This window comes from Fusarium falciforme, chromosome 3 (genome assembly GCF_026873545.1).
Source record: "Fusarium falciforme chromosome 3, complete sequence".
In the NCBI taxonomy this organism is placed as follows: Eukaryota; Fungi; Ascomycota; class Sordariomycetes; order Hypocreales; family Nectriaceae; genus Fusarium; species Fusarium falciforme.
This window is the reverse complement of record NC_070546.1, coordinates 2,047,467-2,069,043: the sequence shown is the minus strand read 5'-3', so window position 1 is coordinate 2,069,043 and position 21,577 is coordinate 2,047,467. Positions and strand designations below refer to the sequence as shown.

At 54.0% G+C, this 21,577-nt stretch overlaps 8 protein-coding genes across 8 annotated transcripts; 4 read left to right on the top strand and 4 right to left on the bottom strand.

Moving 5' to 3' along the window:
- Window positions 1-118: 118 nt before the first annotated feature.
- On the bottom strand, window positions 119-2,297 carry NCS54_00396000 (SRP54 domain-containing protein; the record flags this gene model as incomplete). The annotated part of the gene is made up of 3 exons (XM_053149514.1): window positions 1,987-2,297; window positions 424-1,917; window positions 119-364 (listed from the first exon to the last, which is right to left on the bottom strand). Exons 1-3 carry the CDS (start codon window positions 2,218-2,220, stop codon window positions 119-121), a joined length of 1,974 nt encoding a protein of 657 aa, XP_053005489.1. The 5' UTR covers window positions 2,221-2,297.
- Window positions 2,298-2,751: 454 nt separating this feature from the next.
- On the top strand, window positions 2,752-3,882 carry NCS54_00395900 (Protein YIF1; the record flags this gene model as incomplete). Its single annotated transcript, XM_053149513.1, has 4 exons — window positions 2,752-3,030; window positions 3,082-3,283; window positions 3,336-3,661; window positions 3,712-3,882. The coding sequence occupies 4 exons, from the start codon at window positions 2,752-2,754 to the stop codon at window positions 3,880-3,882; spliced, it is 978 nt and encodes a 325-aa protein (XP_053005488.1).
- Window positions 3,883-4,569: 687 nt separating this feature from the next.
- NCS54_00395800 (Hypothetical protein) lies at window positions 4,570-5,381 on the top strand (the record flags this gene model as incomplete). The annotated part of the gene is made up of 3 exons (XM_053149512.1): window positions 4,570-4,671; window positions 4,761-4,840; window positions 4,928-5,381. The coding sequence occupies 3 exons, from the start codon at window positions 4,570-4,572 to the stop codon at window positions 5,379-5,381; spliced, it is 636 nt and encodes a 211-aa protein (XP_053005487.1).
- A 4,737-nt stretch (window positions 5,382-10,118) lies between these two features.
- On the top strand, window positions 10,119-14,243 carry NCS54_00395700 (Hypothetical protein; the record flags this gene model as incomplete). Its single annotated transcript, XM_053149511.1, has 1 exon — window positions 10,119-14,243. The coding sequence occupies one exon, from the start codon at window positions 10,119-10,121 to the stop codon at window positions 14,241-14,243; it is 4,125 nt and encodes a 1,374-aa protein (XP_053005486.1).
- Window positions 14,244-14,891: 648 nt separating this feature from the next.
- Window positions 14,892-16,125, top strand: NCS54_00395600 (DLH domain-containing protein; the record flags this gene model as incomplete). The annotated part of the gene is made up of 5 exons (XM_053149510.1): window positions 14,892-15,039; window positions 15,141-15,302; window positions 15,361-15,532; window positions 15,599-15,746; window positions 15,796-16,125. The coding sequence occupies exons 1-5, from the start codon at window positions 14,943-14,945 to the stop codon at window positions 16,123-16,125; spliced, it is 909 nt and encodes a 302-aa protein (XP_053005485.1). The 5' UTR covers window positions 14,892-14,942.
- Window positions 16,126-16,269: 144 nt separating this feature from the next.
- Window positions 16,270-17,216, bottom strand: NCS54_00395500 (ACPS domain-containing protein; the record flags this gene model as incomplete). The annotated part of the gene is made up of 2 exons (XM_053149509.1): window positions 16,270-17,052; window positions 17,121-17,216. The coding sequence occupies 2 exons, from the start codon at window positions 17,214-17,216 to the stop codon at window positions 16,270-16,272; spliced, it is 879 nt and encodes a 292-aa protein (XP_053005484.1).
- Window positions 17,217-18,388: 1,172 nt separating this feature from the next.
- Window positions 18,389-19,282, bottom strand: NCS54_00395400 (Hypothetical protein; the record flags this gene model as incomplete). Its single annotated transcript, XM_053149508.1, has 1 exon — window positions 18,389-19,282. The coding sequence occupies one exon, from the start codon at window positions 19,280-19,282 to the stop codon at window positions 18,389-18,391; it is 894 nt and encodes a 297-aa protein (XP_053005483.1).
- A 394-nt stretch (window positions 19,283-19,676) lies between these two features.
- On the bottom strand, window positions 19,677-21,400 carry NCS54_00395300 (Hypothetical protein; the record flags this gene model as incomplete). Its single annotated transcript, XM_053149507.1, has 2 exons — window positions 19,677-20,442; window positions 20,499-21,400. The coding sequence occupies 2 exons, from the start codon at window positions 21,398-21,400 to the stop codon at window positions 19,677-19,679; spliced, it is 1,668 nt and encodes a 555-aa protein (XP_053005482.1).
- Between the last annotated feature and the right edge of the window lie 177 nt (window positions 21,401-21,577).

Sequence of the window (21,577 nt, the reverse complement as noted above, 5' to 3'; positions counted from 1 at the left end):
CAAGAGTAACCAATTTATATCGTGAGAACGTCCTTGTCTTGTCATATTCCTTCTCTTGCTGCTGCTGCTTCACGGTATCCATCAATCACGCATGCCCCCCTTAAACCCAAAACTCGCATTAATTATTACTTAGGAGCTTCTCAACCGCCCACTTGACGGAAAAGTTGCGGAGGTCAGAATAGTGCTGGCCGACACCGACGAATAGCACAGGCACATTTGTCGCGTGAACGAGACTGACGAGCGTGCCGACCATGTCGCCGACTGTGTCACACTTTGAGATGATAAAGCCGTCGAGGGATCGGACGGCGCCGAAAGCGGCGTTGAAGTTGCGCGCTTGAGCGACAGAGTCGGTGCCGACAAGGGCCTGTTGGGAGTCAGTTGATATTCAGCCATGAAAAGGGGTTGGTTATGAGAGTGACGTACCTCGCCAACCATGAGAATCTTGTCTGGCTGGGCAAACTTGGCAAACTTCTCCAGCGACGACATGAGACGCTGGTCATTGTGTCTCCGGCCAGCCGTGTCAATAAGGACCACGTCGAAGCCCTCCTGCGCGGCGTGGGCGACAGCGTCCTTGGCCACGGCGGCTGCATCCTTGCCGTAGCCCTTCTGGTACAGCTCGACGCGGCCACCCTCACGAGCTGTCAGCTCCTTGAGGTTGCGAACATGGACGGCGAGCTGCTCAACAGCGCCAGAACGGAAGGTGTCGCCGGCGGCGATGAGGACCTTGTACTTGTTCTGAAGGAGGAAGAAGCAGATCTTGGAGAGGTTGGTGGACTTGCCTACGCCGTTGACGCCCACAATGGACATGACGTAGGGGCGCGCCTTGCGCATGGATGTGACCGAGGGCGCCGTGATGGCGTCAATCTCACGAAGGAGATCCAGGGAGGAGGTCGGGGTGAGCATCTTGGTAAGCGACGCCTCCATGGCGGCCTGGATCCTGGTGTTGATGCTCTCAAAGCTACCGGTCTTGACACCGAGCAGTTCCTTCTCAACACCCTCGCATAGCCGCACAGCGGCCTCTCGCGCAACGTTCTTCTTGAGGAGATGCTCCTCCATCCCCTTCATAGCGGCGTCAAGATCCGCCTTGGTCAGGGTTTTGCCTCCCACGACGTTGCGGAAGAGACCGCTGATGGCATTGACGCCAGACCCAAAGAGACCGGCCTTGGGCTGTGACTTTGCGTCTGCGGCCTTCTCTGCCTCAGACGCAAGGATCTCGTGCACCTCATCACCCAGATCCTTGAGCACAAACTTGCCCTTTGACCTCGAACCCCATGTATTAGAGTCAATCTCGTCGATAGCGGTTGATCGACCTGTCGCCTCGGCCTCGGACTCGCTAGTGGCGTGCGCCTTGGCTGAGTAGTCGAGTTGCACATCATCGTCCTCATCCGCGAAGCCGTCGGCATCCCACTTGCGCCCCTTCTTGGGCGCCTTCTTCTTCTTGGGCGCTTCGTCGCCGGAAGAGACGGGAGCAGAAGACTGGTTCTTGGCCTTGCGCGCGCGGCGCGACATCTTGAGGGGGCCCTTGGCCACGAGCAGGTGGTTGCTGGGCGTAGTTGGCCGCGAGCCATTGGGCGTCAAGGCGGGGGTCGACTCGCGGGATGTAGGTTCATTGGCATTGTTGAGGGTGCGACCTCTATAAGTCAAGCCCGGCGCAACGGGAGGTTCGTCGCCTAGATTTCCCGAGATGGTTTTTTCCTCAAAAGGAAGTGCGCCGACCGTCACAGAGGGTACACCCTTGGCGGTGGTCTGGTCCAGCTCTTGAAGTTGTTGGTCGAAATATTCATCAAAGGCATGGCACTCGACGAGGGTAGTGTGAGGCTTGGTGAGCTGTTCGCCGTAGAGCTTGACAAAGATGGTCCTGATGTTGTCGACGAGCTTGTCGACCCATGACAGGTGGAGGAGGGATCGGTAGACGGCCTAGGGGTGAGGTGGGTATGTCAGCGCCGAAGATCGGGGGGAGAAGCCATCATGACAAGTATGACCCACGACAAAAATGACGCCCAATTCCTTGACCAATGTCCACTTGAGCGTGTGCTGGTCGCTTCTGTAAGCCGGGTTGTTGGCGGCAGATCTGGAATCGCTCAATACGACTGCGCCGCTCTTCTCCTCAATAAAGGTATCGGCGATGAAGTTGTTAATGATGGACGGGTTGATGGGCGTATAGGTGCGCGACCAGACGACGACACCCGAGGTGGTCAAGATCTCGAACGAGTCCAACATCCTGTCTCTCTCTGAGCGCTCACGAGCAAGATGCTGCTTCTGGGCGAAAAGAAGAGGGAGGGAAAGGAGGATGCTGGTGGGACGAGAAGTTGGAGGTGGCTAATTAGTTCCTGGATGGGACAGGCAGGTCAAGTCAACTCGACTCGACTGGACCAGCCGGACACGCCGCAGCGGACTCAGGGTTCCCCAAGATCTAGAGCCCTATCGATAAGATAAGCGCACATTGAAGTGTTCTGTCACGTGTCCTTTCGTTAGGGGGCCGGGGTCAAGGTTCTGGTGTGGCGGTGGCTCATGCATCCCGTATACTCTGAGGCTGTGCTGAGTAGCCATGATGACCCGCGCCCGCGCCCGCGCCCAATGAGATGCAACCGACCACATTTCCTGAACAAACACCAGCTTGCAGCTTCGCCGTCATCACCATCGACCTCGACCTGTTAAACAACCTTGCACATTTTCCCACGACTCGCCCTGAGATCCTCCTAACACTCCGCATTCTTATACGATCACGCTCTCTCCAGCTCCTCTCCCGCCATGCAGCGAGCGACGTACGCGCAATCGCCCCCCCTTCACCATCCAGTTCCTCAGCATGTGTCAACCGTGCCCCAACTAAGATCGCCGCCTCCTCCCCCGGGCTCTGCGCAATCGCACGGCTACGGGGGCAGCGGGACGACTCCCTACCAGCAGCAGGGAGGTACCAGCGGGAATGTCTTTGGCGCCTACGGAAACTTTATGAACGATCCCACGGCGCAGGTGGCGGCGCAATTCGGCCAGACGGCCTTCAAGCATGGACAAGAGTACATGGAGCAGAACGTGAGTGTGGTGGACTTATCATGATATTGTTGAGTGCTGACATTCTGCTAGTTTGGCCGATACGTCAACGTCTCTGCGCTCAAGCATTACTTCAACGTCTCCAACTCGTACGTCGTCAACAAGCTTTTCCTCGTCGTCTTCCCCTGGAGGCACAAGCCTTGGTCGCGCAAGCAAGCCGTCGGGCAGAATGGGCAGGAGGGCTGGTACCTCGCCCCGCGAGACGACATCAACAGCCCCGACATGTACATCCCAGGTGTGTAGGACCCTTGTTTTGGCGGATTGAGCGGGAAGCTGATTGGGAACAGTCATGGCAATCGTCACATATATCCTCCTGTCGACCCTGATCGCCGGTCTCGGTGGCAAGTTCCAGCCTGAGCTCCTCGGAAAGACGGCCACGATTGGCCTCGTTGTTGTCATTGTCGAGATTGTCGCCCTCAAGTTGGGATGCTACCTCCTGAGCATCTCTAGCCAGTCGCAGCTGTTGGATCTGATCGCATACTCGGGTTATAAGTTTGTGGGCATCATTGTTACCATTGTTGTCGCTGAGATCCTCAACGGCGGCAAGGGAACCGGTGGCTGGATTGGCTGGGGAGTGTTTCTGTACACCTTCCTGGCCAACTCGCTCTTCTTGGTGAGTTTTGATTGTTTGATGCGTTCTGAACAGGCACTGATACTTCTTAGATGCGATCACTCAAGTACGTGCTCCTCCCCGAGACGTCGGGCGGCAGCAACGGACCGATGCAGACCGACTCTCGAGCGAAGCGCAACCAGCGGACTCAGTTCCTCTTCTTCTACTCGTACATTGTGCAGTTCTTCTTCATGTGGGTTCTTACCAGGGTGAAAAAGAACTAAGGACAAGGATAAAGACAATGGCTTTGCTTGACTTGACTTGATAAAAAGATGTTTCATCAAAGGGGGACTCTTTTTCGGCGTCGACGGGGTTTAGACTGCGCTGCGGAAATCGGAGGGGGAAACACAAAGGAAATAACTACGGAGAGGCTGGAATGGTAATGACACTGGAGCGAGATGTACGATGAAAACTTGTTTTGCATAATGAAGAATCAAAAGACGCATGAACCTCGACAAGGTTGCCGCTTGGTGATGTCAAGGCTGTAGAGGTGAACGACAGGAATTTGGCTGCGCTGAGATCTCCAATCCTAGGTCCGGACAGGGTGTTAGCGCTGTGAAAGTCCCAGTTAAAATGTACCACGTCGCCTTGCTTGTGAATCTCTACGATTTTGAGCATTGCCATGAATTGTTCCAAGTGAAGCTGCTGCACTGCATTGACAGCGCCCAAGAGAGCCAATGTTATTAGGCGCTGAGATGGCCCCCGTGTCCTGCAAACTGACTCGGGTCTTGGCACGCACGACTAGCGGCCCATCCCGTCAACTCAACTCAGACACGTCTATCTATCCATCAAGCTCACTCACCTAAACTCTTGACCTACATCATTTCCTAGAATATCTCTTCTAGAACACATTTTATGCCCTATTCTCTCCATAACTCTTTACCCATAAGAAAGTAACAAATACCGCAGCCATGTCACTCTCATCACCCATGCTCACGGCCGCCCTCCAGAATGCCACGCTGGGCGCCTTTGCAAACGTGTTGGCTCAGCTCATCACGGCCTACAGAACAGAGGTGAGAATGAGGACGCACGGAGCTCAAACAGAGACTCTTCTCCTTTCTCATCTTGGAAAAAAAAAACAGAGGCTAACAAGAGTTTCAAGTCCGATGTCGCGATAGACTGGATCCCCGTCTTTCAGTTCCTGCTCTTCAACCTCATTTGCACACCGCCCAACTTTATGTGGTGAGTTGTCCTTCACTCGCCTCAGCACTCACGAACCCCCCTGCGAGTTAAATCCCAAGATTCTGGTTTTTATCTCACACCTTCCAGGCAAGACTTTCTCGAGACGACATTCCCCGCTCACCCCAAACCAAAGTCCCCCAAGGAAAAAAACACCAAGCCAAAGCTCTCAGTCCGCAACACGGCCATCAAGTTCCTCCTGGACCAGACAGTCGGCGCCGCCCTCAATACGCTCCTGTTCAGCACCTACGTCCACTCGTTCCGCCTCGCTCTTCATCCCGTCCCCGTCATCACTAGCATCCCCAAGACCGTAGTCTTCTTGACCTCGCCTGGAGCCCTGAACTTCTCCCGCGTCGACTGGCCTACCGTGTGGGCTGCTGCGCAGGAAGAGTTTGTCCCATTTGTCGTTGCTGGCTGGAAGCTCTGGCCTGCTGTGAGTCTCGTCAACTTTGCCGCTATCAAGACGGTTGAGGGACGAAACCTGGTGGGTGCCCTTGCTGGCGTTGCTTGGGGAGTCTACGTGAGCTTGGTTTCAGCTCAATGAATGGAATTGCATGAGTCTTATCCCAGACTATGCAACAACTAAAATTTTGGAGAGAGAATCAAAAGAACAGGCTGGGATATGGGGTCGTGTATGGTAGAACGGTAGAGTTGCTTAGTATAACTGGCCATCCATCGATGACAGACGTTGACTACGAGGTAAACATAGACTAGGAAAATGACAACTTCAAGTCCAGAAAACATGTATTTGAATTGAGCTTACGCTAGCCTATGGGCAAGGTCAAGACATAAACCAAAGCTAAAGCAGGTCGCTTGATAGTTGCATCTCTCAAAACCCATTATTCCCAGCACCATACCCGTCACTTATGCGGTTATCTGGGAGCGGCCTCACCCAACTGGCCTTCAATGACCGCATATGCCCTGCAAAATCCTATCGAAAAAGGGTGCTACCCTCTTTCAGTGCAAAATGCGCTGGCCGTCATCCGGCTCCCTCATGACTGACAGTGTTGCGCCGAAGCACCGTTCTGGAGACGACGATATACCTCGCCGCCGGGACTTAAAGCCAAAGGAAGACTGCCACGCCCATGGTGATGTATTATGGTCCCAGTGTCGCTCAAGCCACTTGAAACTGAATGTTGGTCTCTCTGTATCCCACCCATCTCGCCACGCCTTCCGATTGATGACGCTGCTTTTGACGGGGGCTCTTCAACCCATTCTGCATCTGGTGCAATGGCAGGAATGCCGTAACGGTCGAAAAAGTAATTGGCAACTTTGTACCAGTGAATTAGCCAGGGCTTCCTCGCCGAGAGCGTTGCTTTCGTGACTGTTGGGCGCAACATCTCGCAGGCGAAGTTGTAAATGATGGTGAGAACCTATCTGACAGCCTTGGGTAGATCTTCTATAGCCTGGACAGTACAGGACCACTCGCGAGCTGCCTTGAAGACGGGGTCGCCATTCTCAATATGATCTAGTGCCTTGAACACCCCAAGGGCTTCGATGTCTCTGTGGCATGGTTGGAAAGCTTTGACCCCTTGGAAGGTGAGAAAGTGAAAGAGACGCATGCTGGGGATGTGAGGATCAGGGATGAGGCCGTCCGATATGAATCGATAGGTAGTGTCGTCAACGGGGATTTCGGTTTGGTACTGCCGAGGAGGAAATGCTTCAGGCACCAACAAGGGCACCAAATCCTCCAATCTCGTGTCATTGATCGTGGTACTTTGATCCTGCACCAAGCCAGCCTCTCTGGCTAGTTTCCTGATTTCTGTCTCTGCAACTCCACGTCGGACTGCTCCATGTATTAGAGTGGTCTGTATGTCAAGGGAAGGAACCCATTGCGCTGAAGCAATATAGCGCAAGGAGACAACAGCACATGAGCCACACGGGGGCTGAACCGTATGGTGAGAGAACCAGATGGCATGGTGGCATTCGTGGATTGGACAGTGGTACATTGCCGTGCCGACAGGTGAGAGAGAGTCGTGGTTGTGAAGGGGTCCTCCGCCGAATGAGTTGGCCCAGAAGCACCAGCCTGCACACGCCATGACAAGATAAGTGGCAAAGAGGGCACAGTTGGAGTAAAAAATGGCGAGAATAAGGAGAGTAAGGCAACGCGATAGAATCCAGTTCGATAAAGATGGTTAGCGAATGAAGGCTGTAATGACGGCGATAGAACGAATGCTGTTGAATCGAGGGGAAAAGAGATGGAGTCCATAGAAGCCCATCAGCCAGGTTGTCGGGACGGGCAGGCGCCTGCTCCAGGCTGGCGAGCCGCCACTTGGAATCTGGAAGCTATCGTGGAGTTGCGCTTTCCTTTCTTGGGGTCAAGTAGAGGTAGTTGTTGCTATTGTAGAAGAATCCATGATGCGCCAAAGAGAGGCGAAGCAGCATCTCAGCTTGTGGCTGCTGCTTCTCCTGATCGATTGGAAGCTTACATGCCCGCTTCTTGCCCCCACGGAGAAAGACGCAACTTTCTCTCCATTTTGTCTCTGAGTGAGGCTTGGGAGAAGCTTCACGATGGATCTCGGAGGCGCCAGCCCTTGCACTAACAAGCACGATTGACGGCTGCTTGGGCGGGTAAGATCTGAGCTTGTTCCCCGGCTGGAATTCAAGGATCACTAAACCTTGGGATACAAGTCCTCGTTGGCATTGTCTGCAATTGCCATTCCTCTGGAGATTATTGGCACCAGAAGTGTCTTCTCACCTATCGGGAGGAGAAACAAGGGGGTATGGAGCCAACAGCCTCCCAACATCCAAATCTGATTTTTTTCAGCCCAGCCATTAGCACCAGATATTGAGGCACTTGGCAACCCCTTCAAGCTTTTTTCTTATGCAGTAACAGGCTAGGAACTGGGGTCGGAACGGTCCCGAGGGCTCGGGAGATGTGCAAGCCCCAGAAACCCTCCGTCCAGCTGGGTCTTGAAGGGGGCGGCTCGTGGGACTAGTGCTGTGGGAATGGTGCCATTTGCGGTGGCTGGGCTGGCTGAACACAACACCCCGTGGCACAGTTCAGTACGTAGGCCGTGTTGTGTGACACTGCGTAAACACTGACAGATCGGGGGCTTTATCGGAATTCCACAGTCGTTCGTCTGACGGTATGGGGACGGGTGCCCTAGCCTGTCTGTCTCACAGTCTGCCCAGTGGCCATGACTCTCAACGCGCCCTGGCTGATCCGGATTGGTGGATGCTTTTCCGAGCAAGAATACAGCATCTGGCTGGCAGGAGACGACCTGGGCCGCTTAGTTCGGCAGGGCCATATTGTGTGCTATGCTGTGCTGTGCTGTCTTTTCCTGCTGCATCTCGTAGCGTAGCAGAGACATCATGACTGGTGAATGGTTGGTGTAAGCTGCATGTTGTCCATCGATTCTCGCACGCTAGCTTGATTCTCAAGAGGAGACAAGGCGTTCTTCTTTGCTCTCCCGACGAATCAAGCATTGCACCTAGGTGATTGTCTTTGCTGCCATCACCTTGCAAAAATGTGGCTTCTCACAAGACAGAGCCATTCGGCTAATGCCCTCTGTCACCCGTGGTGCTACTGTACCACCAACAGAACAGCTCGATGTCAGACGCCTTCATCCAGCCTGTCCTTCCAGTCTACAGATCGTGGACGAAAACGGACCCGGCAACACCTGACAATGACCTCGTTCTCTACCCAGAGTGAAACCTTCTCGGATTGTGCCGTCGTACAGGCAGGGATGACAACGGTGAGCCTCCTCTCACCACCGACGTTCCGCTGCCCTCTCCCATCTGCGACATGTTCCATCACCTCCGCCTCTGCCATATTCGGAAGCCACTGAGAAGAGGGGCCTCTCCCTTGCTCAATCTCCAAACCCACGTTGCCGGCTGAGGAGCCTGCCGTTGATCCCACATTGCAGGATTCCCACCGAGTCATGTTGGCGTTGACGGTGAGACGTTCTGACTTTCGGCTCGTGGCCATCGACACCAGCTAGTGACCGAGGAGAGGGGCCGGACATCATCTCCTGAGCGTTACGACAACGGCGGCGGGAGACGGGGACCATTCAGAGGACAGAGCCTGTTTTTTTCCCATTCTCCTTCTCGTTTTGACCGAAGCGTTTCCGATGATAAAATGACCTCGGCCGGAGTAAATGTCCGCTGGTGTCGCCTCCCAACATCGCGCCTACATCACTCTAAACCGCCGCCGACCACCTTAGCGCGCATAGTAGCCAGATTTCCCTCGAGATGAGCCCGAGTGTCTGGTAGGCGGATGGAGCCCGTAGTTCATGCTAGAGTGACCCTTGAATTGAAATCCGACACCGGAAGGGAGCTGAAGCGCCTCAGACAGTGAGTGGAGTTGAGTTGAGTGGGCTGGTGTGATTGATGAGGACTGAAGTGTTTGTGGAGAGATAGGCAAGCACGCAAGTCTGGGCAGAGAGAAGAGAAGAGCACCAGAGGGCGTGAGATAGAATGGAACGGAGAGAGCCGCGCCTCCACACACATGTTCTCTTTGGATGTCTCTCTTGGACTCACTGTGAGCCCTGTGCAATATGTGGATTGCGTGCGTGCATTTTCCCGCGCCGAAACAGAGCCAAACAGAGGCCTGAAAAGGAGCCAAAAGCAAGCCAAAAGCAAGCCAAAATAGAGCCAAGGCAAGCCAACGTCGCCAGCCAAGGAGTAGCCCGCCCGCGATGGGGCAAACCACTAAAACGCCCGTGCCTTTTTGGTGAGAAGCCGCTAAATCTTGACCCATTCAATCTCCATTCAGGGCCACCCGTCCACTCAGGCTGAGGGAATGAGGGCGAGGGGCTCTCCACCTACGCACCTTGGCTCGCATTACGTCCCTACCTGCCATTCCCAGCTCCTGCCGCTCAGGTTCCAAGTTCTTGACGGGAGGCACAGCCTTTAACCACCACCAAGAATCGAATAGGTACCAGGCTGCCCAACCCATCTCTTCCACCGACGACTACACCTCGCAGCAGGCATTACACGCGCTCGATCTACGACCGACAGAGGGCGACGCACTATCCCGCATCTGTTGGCTAGCCTCGATTTTTCTTCATCCTTGGTCTCCACTGTCGCTGGTCGTGTGCGACTTCGATCAAAACCTAACTCTCGCATCCCGATCTCGACGCCTTCACCTTCGAGCCCCCCCTGGTTCGCGCATAGAATGACGATACATACCACGACACATATTTTGCCTCGCTCTCGATATTAGGGCGCATTGTCGTCGGCTCCCCAAACACCGCCGGGCGCACGCCGCCTCCTGCCAGCCCAGCTCCCACTTCGACCTCTCACTCGCCCACCCGTCGCTGGCACAACGACCTCCCCGATGCCGCCCCAGGCCCTTCAATGCCTTGGTCTTATCGACCTTGTCTGTTCCGACCCTCGACCAACCTTTGTTGTCTCTCTTCCTGAGCACCAACCCTCCGATGGCTACTCCTCGCCTCCCAATATCGTGTACCGAAATCCATCATTAATGGCTAGCCTTTCCCTCGACCAGTCCATCATCTCTATTCCTAAAGATATCTCCCACTCCCCTTTCTGGAATTGGGTTACAAGCCCTCCACCTATTCGGGGCGATACCTCGGCGCCTACAGCGACAAATACCCAACATTCCCTCCCGTACTTGGGCGTTTACTGGACGCGCAGCATCGTGTTGGGCCAATGGGTAGTTATGAGCGGCAATGACACGCCTCCTTCGTCAGAACCTCCGCGCAAAGTCAGAATCGAAGGAACGGATGGTGATGTTACTAGGAAATACCCTCAAAATTCAGTGCTGGACAATGCCAGTCTGCCATCCCGAAAAAAGTCGGAGAGCAAAACCCCTCTATTATACCGCGCCGAGTCCAACCCAGGTCTTATGGTTCCTGTATCCGACTCGGAGGAAGAGCCTTTTCTGGATATTGTTCAAAGCGTGGATTGGGCGTCAACATCGCTTGGTCCCATGACCGACTGGCCGGTGCAGTTACAACAGACCTTCAACCAACTTGTTTCAGATTCGCGCCCGATTGCGCTTTACTGGGGACCCGACTATATCACCATCTACAATGAGGCATTCTCAAGATATTGCGGCGCTCGACACCCTGCCCGCCTGGGACGCCCTGCTACCGAGTCTTGGCCTCACTTGAAGGACCGCCTTGACGCAATGATGGCATCCCCCCTGAAGAATTATTCCAAGGTCGAAGATGAATCTAGATTCTTCATTGAGCAAGCGGACGGTTCGTTTGAAGAGACTCATGCTAGATTTTCCATGGTTCCTATTGTCTCTGACAAGCAATGCCTGGGTGTTCAGCATTCTCTATTGGAAAACACCTCTATGCGATTATGGGAACGGAGAATGAAAATGCTAATTGATCTTGGCGAGGCCTTGATCGCTTCACGAGACGTCAAATCATATTGGTCTAGGACTATTGAGGAGCTGGAGCGCTGGAGTCCAAATTACGACGTCCCGTTAGCATTCATCTACTCGGTGGAAGATGACAATCATGATGGCTCTACAGCATCAAAATACGACTGTTCCAAGGTTTGCCGCCTCGAGGGCTCACTTGGTGTGCCGGAGAACCATGCCATTGCCCCTTCAGTCCTCAGTCTGCGGAATTCTGACGAAGGCCTGGCTCCTATATTGCGACGATCACTGGACTCTCGCCATCACCTACTTCTTCAAACCAAGGATGACACGCTACCCAAGCAACTTCTTGACGGACTCGCCTGGCGGGGCTTTGGTGATCCTTGCCAAGCGGCCATCCTGCTACCAATTCGACCAACCAAGGAGGAGACCGTCATGGGCATTTTGTTCCTAGGCCTGAACCCACGACGTCCGTACGACAACGATTACCGCCAATTCATCTCATTACTGGGTCAGAAGCTAACAAGTTCGCTTGCTTCGACGGTCCTGCTCGAGGAGGAAGCACGACGACGGCGCAATGTTACCGAACAGGCTGCCTATGATAACGCCATGCTTAAACAACGACTTGAATATCAAACTGAGCAGGCGGAGAGGTCCATCCAAACCTTCACCGCTGTGGCAGACTTCATCCCTGTTGGAATGTGCTTTGTCGACACTGAGGGCAACATCCCCTTTGCCAATGATGCCTGGCATCGCATCACTGGTTATCCGAAAGGACCGATCGCCCAGGGTGCTCTCCTCGAGTCAGTCCTTGAAGAAGACAAGCCAAAGGTCATTCAGGCATACAAAGACGTACAAAAGCTGGATACCGTGACATTCGAGTACCGTATCACACGGAGTCGAGATGGTCTGGGCCCGCAGAGCTTCAGATCTCCGCCAGGACCTCTGGTTATGGTCGACGATCGGGTTGTACGCCACATTCTCGCTTCTACGAAAGCCGAGCGAGCTCCAGATGGAAGCGTGATCCGAATCCTGACCTGCCTGACCGATGTGACAGTGCAGAAAGATACAACGGAGGAGGCAGTCCGACGAGCCCAGGAGGCAGAGAATTTGAAACGACTTGCCGAGTTTGCGACTGTTGGAATGTACGACGTCAGCATGGATGGACGACTCCTGAGCGCCAACAACCTATTCTGGGAATTGACAGGCCTGGAGAAAGTCGACCTTACCAAGGTCGAGGTGGAGCCCTGGCCTTCGTGTGTGGTGGAAGAGGACCTGCCTATCCTGGAGGCGACGCTCAAAAAGCTGGCAGATTCTGGGCGTACTGAGACTGCCGAGTTCCGCCTTCGGACTCCGTGGATCACTGAAGACAGCAGTGGCAACACGTCGATGGCTTCTCGATGGGTTCTTGCAACCTTTATGCCGGTGAAGAGCTCTGACGGTGTTATCCAGTCCTTTACCGGCTGTCTCAGCGATGTTTCGATGCAAAAGTGGCAGCTAGAGCAAGAAAAGCTGCGCAAGGAAGAGGCAATCGAGTCGAAGCGACAGCAGGAGAATTTTATCGATATGACCTCACACGAGATGCGAAACCCGCTGAGCGCCATTCTACACTGCACAGACGCCATTATCGCTTCTCTGGCCAGGGTTCAAGATATCAGCGACAATCCAACTCCCCTCACGCCAACGCGAGCCGGTGTTGATGGCGAAGCAAGGAGTTCAGTCGCTGGAAGATCGGATGAAGAAAAGCGACTCTTGGAGGACAGCATCGAGAACGCCGAGACGATTGTGACTTGCGCTCAGCACCAAAAGCGCATTGTTGACGACATTCTCACCATGTCCAAGCTTGACTCGAAGCTCTTAGCTGTTACGCCCTGTACGGTGGACCCAATTCAGATTGTCAATGATGCGCTCAAGATGTTTGAAGTGGAGGCTCGCCGTGTGGACATTGAGCTCACGTCATATGTCGACAAGTCATACACAGACCTTGGATACGACTACCTCGACCTTGACCCGTCTCGCGTCAAGCAGGTTCTGATCAACCTTCTCACGAACGCATTAAAGTTCACCAAGACGGGCAAGACGAGGAACGTGACTATCGGCGTCAAGGGCTCGTTGACTACCCCAGGCGAAGAGATGACAGCGGTGCAGTTCATTCCGCGGTTCTGTGATATTTCGGAGGAATATGACCAACCCGCTCTCAGAGGCCGGACTCATCCCGTATACCTCCTGTTCGAGGTCAAGGATACCGGCCAGGGCCTGACAGCGGAAGAGATGGGCAATCTGTTCAACAAGTTTGTCCAAGCCAGTGCCAAAACACATACCAAGTACGGCGGCTCTGGGCTGGGCCTGTTCATCTCTCGCCGGCTGACGGAGTTGCAAAATGGAGCAATTGGAGTGCTGAGTCAGTCCGGCGTGGGGTCAACGTTTGCCTTCTACATTGAAACATACGTCCCCAGCGAAGAATCGAGAAACGAAGCCCTGGCTGCAGCGGCTGCTGCTAAACTAATAGCAAGCACCGATGGCTCAGAGAGCGCGGAAAACAAGCGACCTTGTCGTGACATTCGACTGCAGCGACATCAGAACCCGGGGGGCAACGTGCGGCTTGATGGGATCCTGGTGGTGGAGGACAATCTCATCAACCAGCAAATCACGCGGCGTGGTTTGACAGATCGGGGCTACACGGTGGACGTGGCAAACCATGGAATCGAGGCGCTGGACAAACTGAGACGACGCCAAGGAGTAGCACCGAGACTCAGCCTAAGCATCGGTGGTGGCGGCAACATGTCAGGGAAGAGTAGCACGAATCCACCGCCGATTGCCATCAACCTGGTCCTGATGGACATAGAAATGCCGATCCAGGACGGGCTGACGTGCACGCGCAAGATTCGAGAACTCGAGGCCAGCGGAGAAGTCTTTTGCGCGTCAGGAGGGCGAATCCCGATCATTGCGGTGACGGCTAATGCACGACCTGAGCAGGTGATGGAGGCAAAGGAAGCTGGGTGCGACGACGTGTTGGTGAAGCCATACAGGATCCCCGAGCTCATTGAGAAGATGCAGATGGTGGTACGGCGCATGGGAGGACTCAGTCCGAATTCTCCTGTGAGGTGATTATAGGATAGAGATGGGCTGGGAAACAGTTACAGCCCTGATAGAGAGAGGAGAAGTCAGGGGCAAGATTTGGAGCGACGATGCAACGACATTCAAGTTATACGGACGAGAGGTTTTCTAAGCAGCTCTTTTCAGTGGTGATAAAAGAGGCCGGGTCGACAATACAACCAAGCGCAAAGCGTTGGATCAACCCTTTCGGGTTTTTGGCATAGTCTGGAGTTATGGCGCGCGAGTTTGAGCACAGGGTGGTCGGGCTTCTGGGCAACATTGGGAGCGATTATCTTATGGTTTTATATGGCGTCTATAGCTAGGCACTGAAAAGTGACATTACCGATCCAGCCTAGGGATAGGATTGGGGTAGAAGAATCCGAAGACATTTGCACAATTGATGTTATTAATCTGATGTGAAGTTATCAAGTGGGATGGCCGGACCCCCCGCCGGGCCGGCTGGGGTCGGAAACCGGCAGTTGAGACGGGAGCTCGGGGCAAGAATTGAAGGGATTGGGGCAGCACAAATGGGGATTGTAGATACCAGGGACAACGTAGCGAATAATTGGAAATATTATACCATGTTTAACAGTCATCATCAAGTCAGTATGAGGTGTAGATAGTGAAGTTGTTATTGAATGGAGACAGCGAATGATGACATCACTCACTGCGATTGGACGGGAAGTTGCGTTGTTGCTCCTTGCCCCCCTCATGTCCTCGGCTTCCCCCCGCATAACTTCCAGGGAAAGCTCCCACCGTGCAATCCCTCCATCTTCATCAACGGCTCCTTTTTTCTATCAATCGCCGAGTAAGTCATGGCTCCTCCTTGTATAGCGCCATTTCGGCCTTATTTCACCGAGACGGCGCCATATCTGGCCGAACTCTAGCTAACAGCTTCCCGCTACACAGCTAGCTACCCCGCCATCGCGACTCGAGCTTCAGCGTTGCCCATCATGTCGACTATGCCCGCGTCCCACGGCCACAATGAGGCCTGCTGCAACATCCCTCCCGTCGTGTCCTCGGGATACGAGGCCAAGGGAACTTACAAGGAGATTGGTGGCTACAAGACTTGTATGGCTATCCTATGAGGCAGAGATGGAGAAACAGCTAACATGGAGTGCTTGACAAGACGTCACCGGTCCTCTCGACGCCAAGAAGGCCATCGTAGTCATCTACGACATCTTTGGATACTTTGACCAGACCCTGCAGGGCGCCGACATCCTCGCCTTCAGCGACGCCCACAACAAGTACAAGGTCTTTATCCCTGACTGGTTCCAGGGCAAGCCCTGCCCCATTGAGTGGTAAGTTCTGCGGCTGAGGCTTCAACGGTAGAGGAGGATTTGCTAAGTACTGTGATATAATACCAGGTACCCTCCGGACACGGACGAGAAGAAGAAGAACCTCGGCGAGTTCTTTGGAACTTACCCTCCTCCCAAGATCGCCGGCCTGGTGCCTGACTACGTCAAGGCTGTTCTGGAGCAGGACTCTGCCATCTCCAAGACTGGTATTCTCGGTGTATGTTGTTTCTACTCTCACAAATCTTTCATCTTCTGACATTGGATAGTACTGTTGGGGCGGCAAGGTTGTGGCCCTCACCACAAAGGCCGACACCAACCCCTTCTCCGTGGCTGCCTCGATCCACCCTGCCATGGTTGACGCCGCTGATGCCGAGGGTATCAAGACCCCTACCATCCTGCTGGCTTCGAAAGAGGAGCCCGATGAGGAGGTCAAGAAGTTTGAGAAGGCCCTGGCCGGACCCAAGCACGTCGAGACCTTCAAGGACCAGATCCACGGCTGGATGGCTGCTCGCGCCGATCTCAGCGACGACCGCGTCAAGGAGGAGTACGAGCGAGGCTACAAGACAGTCCTCAAGTTCTTTGGCGAGAACTTTTAAGTAATGTGGATGTATCTAGCCAAGTATGAGATATGAAATGGAAATAAATAACCATGCAAGGAACTTGACGCACATCTATAAATGCTAGAGCTCGGCTGGTGTGTATTCAGGCCTGTTCATTATTCGTGACTCTATCGTTGCACGTTACAATGCATCAGTTGCATCCTCGCCAAAGGCCAAGACTTGTTCTATGTCTAGCATCTTAAAGTCACCAACCTCGACTCCCTCTCCATTCTCTCCTTTCCTCACCGCAGTTGAGATCATGTACTCTCCCAGCAGCGGCACCAGCTTTATATCAACGTCCTTCACCTCTTCCCCTTTGAACCACACCTCTTGAGAGCCTGTCATGTCCTCGGGCGGCGCAAATCCTCGCATCTCGAGGTCCTTCAGCCAGCTCGCCAGAAGGGCCTCGCCTGTCATCTTGACGTATGCCTCACGCAAACACCAAAGGGCGTAAAAGTATCGCAGGGCACGATCACGTTCAGCGACGTCGGCGCTGGGGTTGAGCTTCTTCAGCGCCGTCACCTCTCCAAGGCCAAATACCTCGGCGTGCATGTCGACGAAGCTGTTCCATCCCTCCCCTGCCAGAGTCCGCAGATCGCGGGTCCTCCTCTCGGTGGGACACACAACGTCAACACCCACGGCCAGACCCTTGGGCGGGCTGTGGATGGCAAAGAGCACGGCGAGACCCGCCTGGTGAGAGACGTTGAAGAGCAGGGGCTCGTCGCCAGCCGGCGTGAGAAACACGGGCTTCGTACGGGCGTCGCGGATAGCCTCAGCCGAGGACCAGGGGACGCCGCAGAAGCGTGAGATGGCGTACCGCTTGACGAGGGCCGAGGCGAGGGCTAGTTTCGCATCGCGGACGTGGTAGTACCGGAGCACGGAGGCTCGCTCCTGCTCCGTGAGGAGGGATAGAGCACGCGAGGCCTGGTATCTCCTCTCATGAGACGCTGGCGAGAGCCTAGCATGGGTGAAGAGCAGGGGAGTTGACTTACAACTGTGGTGAGATCCTTGGTGTTGGCGGCTGACGGCCAGAGTGGACGGGTGTCGATTACCCACTGGATGACTGTTGGAGACGATTCACCACCCATGGCTGATAATGAACAAGATATGGGATGAGTCGAGAGTGGAAGTGAGATTCAGGTTTCGTCTACGTTTGAGGTGAGTGATGAGATGAGATGAGACTTCGGGAAGCCGATGCGAAACCCGGCGTGTCGGAGGTGGGGGGCCCCGGCCGAAACACGGGCCGGAGACGAGCTTACATCGGCAACTACCTACCCGTGAAGTTGGATAGATATAAAATGAATCAAGAAATTCACGTCAATTGTTCTTGTGCTCCTCAGCGGCTTCTTCACCTTCAAATCAACAAAAGCCAGCTCCGCAGTCGAGTCTTGATCTGGCAAGATTCCTGCGTTCTTCTTACTCTTCTCGACTTATACAACCAAACCTCATATCGTTCAGCCATCGACTTTCCCCCGCTGTTACGATGATCGAGAAGAGTTTATATTGTTTGCTCCGTCAAAGAGTCGAGTCACACTTTGTGATTCCTCCAAAAGCGTAGAAGCACCATATCTTTCACGTCTTCCTGCTGTAACAGGGCGGGGCGCCAGCCCTGCGGCAGTCGAGGACATTTTGTTCTCGTCTCTTTTCGAAAGAGGCTAGAGGACTTTACACCGCTGGATGTTTATCGCTGAGCCTGAAGCGTCGATGATCCATCAGCTTACGAGTCTACCCGACTGGGCTGATGATGCGAATCCGCTGGAAGTTGTCTCGCGAGCCCAGTGAAGCAAAGTTGTGCTCTCACCAGAGGATTGTTCTCCGGTCAACATTGGATTAAGGCCACATTCTTTTCTGAGCGTGGTCCCATGCTTGGACGTTGAGATGCTTCTGGTGTCATGGCCGCTTTGGTTTTTTCCACAACCCGCCCATCTTAACGCCGACTGTTGGGCAACACACTACAAGCCAGAGGAAGCCCAGATGAGGAACTTTGTTTGTCTGACGAGATGGATAATGTCTCCTATTCGGGTGGATGGTTGACCCCTGCAAAGAGTCTAAACCTTTACGTGGTGCAGGGGATTAAGGACGTTGGAAGATACGTCTACTAATGTAGACTCAAAGAAGTGGAAGGGGGAAACATGTAATAATGATAATGATATAAATATGTAATCAAGACAATGTAATTATAATCGATAAATCAACAACACCTGAACGACCATTGCTCAAGTCTCATATCCCAACCCGTGCCCAATAGATTCACCAGCCCTTAACACTCCTCATCCGAGAGCTCATACGGCTCGCTCATGACCCGCCGGATGTATTCCCGACCCGTGACAAACGATCTCGGGTGTGGGTGGTTAGGGACGCCAGTCGTCCACTCCGGCCTCGGGGTGCGTGGCATCCTCACTCTCCGACGACCAAGTCTCGTGTTGTTCATCATGCGGTTCCTGTAAACTTCTGCCAGGAACGAAACAAAGACAGCACCGGAAGCACCGTTATCATCATCCCCACCTCGGGAAGAGACATCAGACAGAGGCCTTGGGTGTTGTTGTTGTAGTTGTTGTTGTTGTTGATCGAGTCTCACCAGGGGTGGCATGTCGTCCAAGTCGTCTTCTGACGCGATATCAAAAGAGATCATAGAGCCCTCGGCGATCGAGACGGCAGGGCTGGCAACATTGCTGTCGGCGGGTTGATATGGAGGGGTTGAGGGCTCCCCGTTGCTGGCGTAGGCAGGTGGAGGGGAGGAGTTGGCACTATGATCCAGAGAAGAACCATTTTCGACGCCATCTTGGACCATGTCTTGTTGTTGAGACGCATCGTCGCTGTGGTCGACGTCATCTTGGAGGGTCCTTCGTCGTTGTTGAGACCCATCCCTGCGGTTCTCTTCGCTTTCTTGGATGACCCCTTGTTGTCGAGAGGTGTTCTCGTCATCCATTTCCTCTTCATCGTTGTCCTCTCCACGGCGCTGTCTCTTGGTAGGGGGGCTGGACTGGTCCGTCTCCTCCGCGGCAGCCTCGGATTCTTCGCGGGAGCGTTTATCTTCCGAAGAGGAGCTTGGATCAAGGTCCATGTCGGCCAAGGACTCGGAAAGGTTAGAATCGCCGACATTATCGGGCGAGTTCAAGTCGTTTGTGAGGCCAGGAAGGTTCGAGTCCGTCATGATAATGGCGCCAGAAGTGCACAATAGAACGACCAAGAGTGAATGATAGAGTCGAGAAGAAAGGGGATGGGAAAGGGCAAGAATAAAGGACAGATGGAAACTAAGAGAATAACGCATATGATGTACCCATGGAAAGGTTGCGAAATTCGGGCAATTAGAGGTATTAGTTTTCTAATCGACGCTCAGACTGATGTGTATCTGAACCTACCCCAGCTTCCCAGGGTCTGAATAGCATCCATAACTGTCTCCCAACACCTTCGGCTGATCACTAAATGCCGAGTCTGGGCTGCTTTGCACCTTGAGAACGTTCATGAGTTTCGCTAGAACCTCGCTGTATACACGATGTCTCTCTCTATCTTGCGTCAGTTGTGTCTAGTAACCACTCCACCCATGTCTACAAACTCTCCGCTTCTATCGAGAGTAAAAACACCTTATGTCCTCCCTTTCCATCATCCTTCTTGCCGTCCTTGGTAGCCTTTTCGTCCTCCGTCTCGTCGTCCTTCTTGGTCGTGTCGACAACGCCGTCCTTGAGCTTGCCTATCGTCTTGATAGCGTTGCCCTCGCCATCAAGATCCACCACCACGTCGATCGTGTCAAGGCTGCCGTCTTCGGTGTATTTCCACATCTGCTTGATCTCCCCCCGCACAAGGCCCGTCAGCCACAGTGAACCGAGTACGCCCGGGACCAGGTACAGCAGCGCAGGCTGACCGCGCTTGAACACCAGGAGCATTGCCAAAGTGACGAGCATGCCCAGAAAGTACCCGAAAATGGAGGCATAAAAGTATGTCTTTGGGAAACGGGCCGCCTCCAGCTCAGCCGGCAGCGGTTTCGCCCCAGAGAAGAACAAGGGGCCCCGCGTCCAGAGGCTGTCGCCCCAGTTTCCCTTGACATTGACATACTTGGCCTTGACCTCCTTGTGCTTGACCTCGCTCCTCGTCACGAGAGCTCCTGCCGAGTCCTTCTCGATCAACTTCAACTCGGTGCTCTCGTATTTCACCTTGCGAATGTAATGACGCCAGAGGTCAAACCGCAGAGCCAGGGCCATGACCATACCAGGAATAACAATGTCGCCCAGACCAAGGATACTCTTGCGGTCTGCAGTCTCGAAAGTGAGCTTGATTGGCACATCCAGTTTCGTAGCGACTGTAACCATGTAAGGTCTAATTCATCAAGTCAGTCCAAGTACCTCATTAACGCCGGAACAAGAGCAACTTACGTGTAGAACACCATGAAAATGTCGTAAAAGAACAACCCGACCAACACCAAAGTGCTAGTCAAGAAATCGGTCGGGGAGAGCAAGAGGAACGAGCCATAGCACATGGCATAGCCGAGCATGTTGGCCAGGAAAGGAGACGTAGTGGATGTGTAGACGAGCGCCGTGACCAGAGCTGAGAACAGAGCCAACATGTGGGCAAACTTGATTTTTCCCTCCTCCTTGCCCATACCGTGGATAAAGAGTTTAACAATCCAGTGTCGGGTTAGGAGGCTGCGGAGCTCCCATCCTGCCTTGCGAGCTCTCTCGGAAAAGGCGAGCCAAGCTAGAGGGCCGGGGAAGGGGTTTGTGGTCCCTACCACTGCCGTAGGGTTTCCCACAGGGTCGCATGCCTTGACAGTTCTCGTCTCTTGGTCCACAGCCATCAGGGCGCCGTTCCGCCCACGCCAGTACCGTGGGAACACAACACTCGTGAGGAGCTCGATCCCGTGGGCGTAGAGGGAGAGCAAGCTGGCAATGGACATGGTCGACATGTACCAACGGAGTATCTTGTTCAAAATGTTGGGGTCCTGGAGCCACTGGATCAAGTAGTATAGGCCGACGAGGACAAAGCCGGCCATGAGGGGGAACATGATGGCATCCGAGGGCTCCAGTCCCTGAGAGAAGCGCTCGTCATCGTCCTTGTCCCCAGGCTTTCGCTTCTTAGCCGGTGCCGCGGATGGGGGTCTGCGTAGGGCTGCATGGGCGCCCAGGTAGATGATGCCGATGGCGCTGAAGACGAGCTTGAGCTCGAGGAGGAGAAAGTCGAGATCCTGCAGGTACTCGACGGCCGAGAACCAGCCGGCCTTACTTTCGACAGTCGCGTTCAGGCCGTCGAGGGCCGTTTCTGTCGTATTTTCGGCCATGGCTTGTGTGTTGTGTTGTGGTTGTTGGGGAGAGAGCAAACGTGTCCACGGGTTCTAAGCCTCAGAAAATGACTTGACTAGCATGCACGGTGTGTCATCATACCCAACGCGACAGTGAGTAAATGCAAAATTGAAGAACGGAAGTTCAGTTGAGTCCGTGAATCAGAAACACCGCCA